This window comes from Leptopilina boulardi, unplaced genomic scaffold, assembly GCF_019393585.1.
Source record: "Leptopilina boulardi isolate dan_hultmark-lab unplaced genomic scaffold, ZJU_Lbou_2.1 LbouV2_152, whole genome shotgun sequence".
Lineage (NCBI taxonomy): Eukaryota > Metazoa > Arthropoda > Insecta > Hymenoptera > Figitidae > Leptopilina > Leptopilina boulardi.
In genome coordinates this window covers 35,407-40,408 of record NW_026137699.1, presented here as the reverse complement: position 1 = coordinate 40,408, position 5,002 = coordinate 35,407, and the positions used below count along the sequence as shown (strand labels likewise).

At 26.3% G+C, this 5,002-nt stretch overlaps 1 protein-coding gene across 1 annotated transcript; it reads left to right on the top strand.

Moving 5' to 3' along the window:
* Positions 1-1,982: 1,982 nt before the first annotated feature.
* Positions 1,983-3,181, top strand: LOC127276774 (uncharacterized). Its single transcript, XM_051297420.1, has 2 exons — positions 1,983-2,409; positions 3,075-3,181. Exons 1-2 carry the CDS (start codon positions 2,084-2,086, stop codon positions 3,124-3,126), a joined length of 378 nt encoding a protein of 125 aa, XP_051153377.1. The 5' UTR covers positions 1,983-2,083; the 3' UTR covers positions 3,127-3,181.
* The last annotated feature ends 1,821 nt before the right edge of the window (positions 3,182-5,002 follow it).

The window sequence follows — 5,002 nt, the reverse complement described above, 5'->3', positions numbered from 1 at the left end:
ATGTTACAGTTTCTTAATAATGCTATAAGCCTCATAATTGAAATTTTTTCTTTTTCTACTTCGAAATTGTGTTGTTATCAATAGAGAATATGATTGCGTGTAAATTAAAAGATTAATTTATAAAACTGATAATAATATAATGAGCAAGCATTTGATAATATTTTTTGAAAACAATTAATTAAATCATTTTCCGGCAGTTGGAATGTCTAATATTAGGATTTCGATTTGTAGAGAATGATTGGAATTGTCTTTTCATAAATCGAGCTAAAGAACTTCAAAATGGTGGTCGAAACCTTTCATATTTTTGTAAGACTTTTGCCAGTAAAAATGACAACAGAGTTCTGTCTACTGAAACTCAGAATGAAAAGTAAATACCCAAAGAAAAAAATTTGTCATGTAAGATAAAGAAATTGAGGAGGTATTTATATGTTGATATAAATTCAGTATGCACAACAGAAAATAATGAGAAAATAATTTCGAGTCTTATTGTTAGTGAAAATTTTGATTCCATGACATATCCTACAATGTTTCCTTATGGTGATCCTGGATGGACTGTTAACCTTACCCACTCAAAAATTTACTAATGGCGCAGTACTGGCGCAGTACTGGCACCCAATATTGGCACCAGAGTTGGCGTAACTTTGAGATGATAACATTTAACCAGTCTTGGCTAACAGAGTTAGCACCAGTATTGGTAACCACTTCCAAATTATTATTTTAAAAAATCAAAAAATAAATATAAAAATATGTTTATTATAAAACCAAAGTTTTTATAATATATAAAAACAGTTCAGTAAAAATAAAAATGTTTATAAAACAATTATAATTTATATAATTATGCAATAACTATTTAATTATTTTATTATTCACTTTAATTAATTAATTATTATATCAAATATAAATAAATTAACATTGAATTCAATTTACATAAAACGAAATTATTTTACAAATTAACTCATCACAAATTCCACATACTAAATTCCTAAAATTAGGTAATTATTAAAAAAATCATCTAAATCATTTTTAAATTAACATTAAATTTTTCTTTATAATTCACTTTTGGAAAAAAACTGAAGAATAACATCTAGAAACAAATTACAATAATTTTATTGACCATTGAAATATATAAGTTTGTATGTTTAACTATTTTTTAAAATTTCTATTAAGAAAGGTTAATTATATATTTTATATTATTGATAATATAACATTTGTACAATTTTACTTACGATTGTATTTAATTTTTTTTAATTAAATTTATATTATAAATTTTATTTTAAAAAATATTAATTTTTTATAAACAAACTTATTTATTTTTAGTTTGATCGTTTAAAAATTTATTTTGTTTATTGCATATCTGAAAACAAAAAGAAAATTTTGCAAAATGTTTTATACTTGGTCTCAGGAAACTTTTTCTTTAAATAAAATTTTACCAACAGAAAAGCAAAATAAAATACATTTTAATTTTGAAAAATAAAATCAAGTTGAAAAAATTTTTATAAACAAAATATTTAAACAAAAAGATTCATCGGGTTCACTCTAGAACTTTTTGTAAACTAGTATTAATCAAAAAGAAAATCTATTTGAGCCAGTACTGGCTCAATATCGCCTCAGTACTGGTTTGCCAGTACTGGGAGGGTGGTACTGCACCAGTACGGATACAATAAAAATACCAGTACTGGTTCAGTACAGACTGCCCAGCCTCGGCAGCCAATACTGAACCAGTACTGCGCCAGTAGTCAACTCTGGTATAATACTGAAATTTTTGGTTGGGTAAGCATACTCAAGGTACTTGTAATTTTATTCATTTACAATTTTATATGTATCGTCTTTCATAGAGAAGAAAAAAGCGGGGATTGCCACATGTGCGTTTAATTATATTTTTACTTGCACAAATTTGCGATTCAAAAACTTTAAATAAAATGATATGTGCTGAAATCACAGACGACATAAAGAATCCAGTACTTTTTAACATAATAAACCGTCTCTCTTAAATGTTTTCAATTGTAAACACTGTAGGGATTGAACAGTTTTAATTTGATTTTGTGAAATTTATTGTGTATTTTTCGATATATAAATTGAAAAAATGTCGTCACGGTATTTAAAACTTCTACAAATCTGTGATTTTGTGAAAGGGAACTTAAATAGGAGAAATATGACCGAAGGAGAAGCTGTTTTGAAAGCAGGACAAGTAGTGCTGGTAGGTTGTTTGTTAAAAACTGAAAATAAAATAGACATAATTGGCTTGGTGTTACAAACTAGTGCTTTAACCTCATTTCCTCACAAATTAGAAGGCATATTAAAATTTGCTTCCAATTCAAACATTGAAATAGAACAAATGGATTGTTCTTGTAAAGGAGGACAATCAGGCGCATGTAAGCATGTAGTAGCAATTTTGCTATTTTTGGAAAGGTATGTTATTAAATATAATTCATATATTTATTTAATAATAAATAAACAATATTAAAGTAATTATTTAATAGGAAAATATAATATACCTATAACTTTTATTTACATAAATATATTCTTTAAATCTGAGTTAGTTCAACAGTAGTTAGAAAGCAAAATGTCAGTTATTAATTTAAATAGTAAATTTTCTACTAATTATTTAATAGAAAATAACTTTGATTAAATTAACTTTTAGGTTATGTAATGATAATTAAAATTTTAAAAACAGGTATTTGTGAAACCCTCGTTGAAAATGTCTTTGATTTTTAATTTTTAAATTATTGTTTTTTTAATTCAATAAAATAGATATAATATTTTTATGTATATATATAATCAGGTTATATGTTCGTAAAAAATAAACAAAGCACACCATTATTAAGAAAAGAGTTAATAATATTTGTACATTTGTACATATTCATATTTGTACACTATTCAAATTATTTTTTTACTCATATTTTTTTAGCCATTCTAAAAATTAAAATTTTTGCCATTACTTATTATAATTTGATATGACAAAGTCAGCTAAAATTTTACTGGCATGTCTTCTAAAGTTAATTAGATTCAGAGAGTAAGACAATAATTTTATTGTACGTAAAAGATGAAAAACTTGATTGCATAATTTTTTACAGGAATAATATGGATCTTGAAAATTTATCATGCACGGATTTGCAATGCACATAAAAATCCCAAAAAACTACGATTGTTACCTATTTCTCTGCTGTTCCAGTAAATGAATTTTGTTGTGCGAAACAAGAGGAGAATGAAAATGTTAACGAAAGGAAAGTAACTTTTGAATACCAGGACCTTAACTCAAATTTGTCTTCGGAAAAATTAAAAAAATTATGTGATGCTGCACCCAAATCAGCTGTTGCTTTATATATTGCAGGTCGAGGAACTTCATCAATATATGACAGCTCATTAATTCGTTATGAAAAAAAGTTACTTTCTGAAATAATCATAAATAGCCAAACGAATAACGAAGCTATTCGGGAAATAAAATTTGACGTTCCTATTAAACCAACCAAGATATTGAAATCATTAAAGATAGAAAATTCTCTTGATTTTTGTTTTAAAACAGCTGTTAATAGAAAAATTTGGCATGATGAAAGAAAATTACGTATTTCTGGATCTCGAATATATGATATATATACCTACACACAAAACTCTAAAGCTAATTGGAGTTTAAAAGCTCAAAAATTCTTTTGGCCTCAAGCAATGTGTAATAAATATGTTAAACACGGATTGATGTTTGAAGACGATGCTAGAGATCGATATTCAGAATTGTTTAATGCTGATGTTGTGCAATGCGGTTTTGTTGTTCATCCTGATTACCAGTGGCTGGGATATACTCCAGATGGAGTAATATTTCGAAATGGGAAACCTGAAAAACTTTTGGAAATAAAGTGCATCTATAATGGAAAAGATTCAAAAATTTCTGACTGTTTGCAAGAAATCACGTTTTTAGATAAAGAGACCAGTTTTTAAAAAAAACATAAATATTATGGACAAATCGAATTAGGGATGCTAATTTTAAATTTAAATTCATGCGATTTTGTTGTGTATGCATCATTTGATAAATCGTTACATGTTATAAATGTTCCATTTGACCAAACTTTTTCAATACAAATGGTAAATGAGGCAAGCATTATTTACATTTCAAAAATGTTGCATTCAATTTATTCTGAAACTGATATGACTGTTTAAATAATTAATTAAATTTTTTAAAAAATGAATTAAAATTATTTTTAAAAAAATATTTTTTTTCGTGTGAAAGGTAATAAGAAAACAATAATGTGATAAATTTTTTTTTTATTAAACACGTAAATTATTTGTAAATAAATAAATATTTATATACCAACCATCGTATGTGTTAATAATCTGTTTAAGAAAAATAACATTAATGTTTTAATTCAGTGAAACTTAAAAATTAAAATTTATCAGATAATAGAACCGGTGTTGACAAATTAACAAGAGCGCAGGCAATTTTGAAAATATGGTCAGCGTAGTCTAACAAACCCCAAGAAAAATTATTACTCAGTATTTTCAATATTTTTATGCGCTGGTTAACTCTTTCAATATGCACCTTTGCTGCAGCTATTGTTCTACTTAACTGTGCTTCTTCAGAAGTTAGTTGACTATCATGCATAAATGATGGACGAAATAATTCAATATGATTTTCAGCACATAATGATTGTATTAAAAAACCTTTGTCAACCATTATCCCGTCAGTACCACTAATCATTTCATTAAGTAATTCAGATTTTGAGAATATTTGTTGATCTGAAGCTCTTCCACCATAAGCAGGACTAAAATAGGATATTAACCCAGCAGGAGTAACTCCAACTAAAAACTTTAGTGTAAAACTAGATTTGTATTGTGAGTAACATCTAATTCGTCATCTTAAACATTTGGACTTTTCAATTGGAACCTCCGTACAATCTAATACTATTCTCGTAGATTTAAAATTAAGAAAGCATGTTGACATGTTATCATTTATTCCTTTTCGTGATGAAAATCTTGAGACCACAGGTGTAAGGACCGTTGATAAAAGAAGAAT

Bases quoted from the DNA above. Each gene is read 5' to 3' on its own strand.
- LOC127276774 (XM_051297420.1), top strand. From the start codon at position 2,084: ATGTCGTCACGGTATTTAAAACTTCTACAAATCTGTGATTTTGTGAAA. The intron at 2,410-3,074 runs GTATGTTATTAA...AATTTTTTACAG, and splicing joins ATTTTGCTATTTTTGGAAAG to GAATAATATGGATCTTGAAA.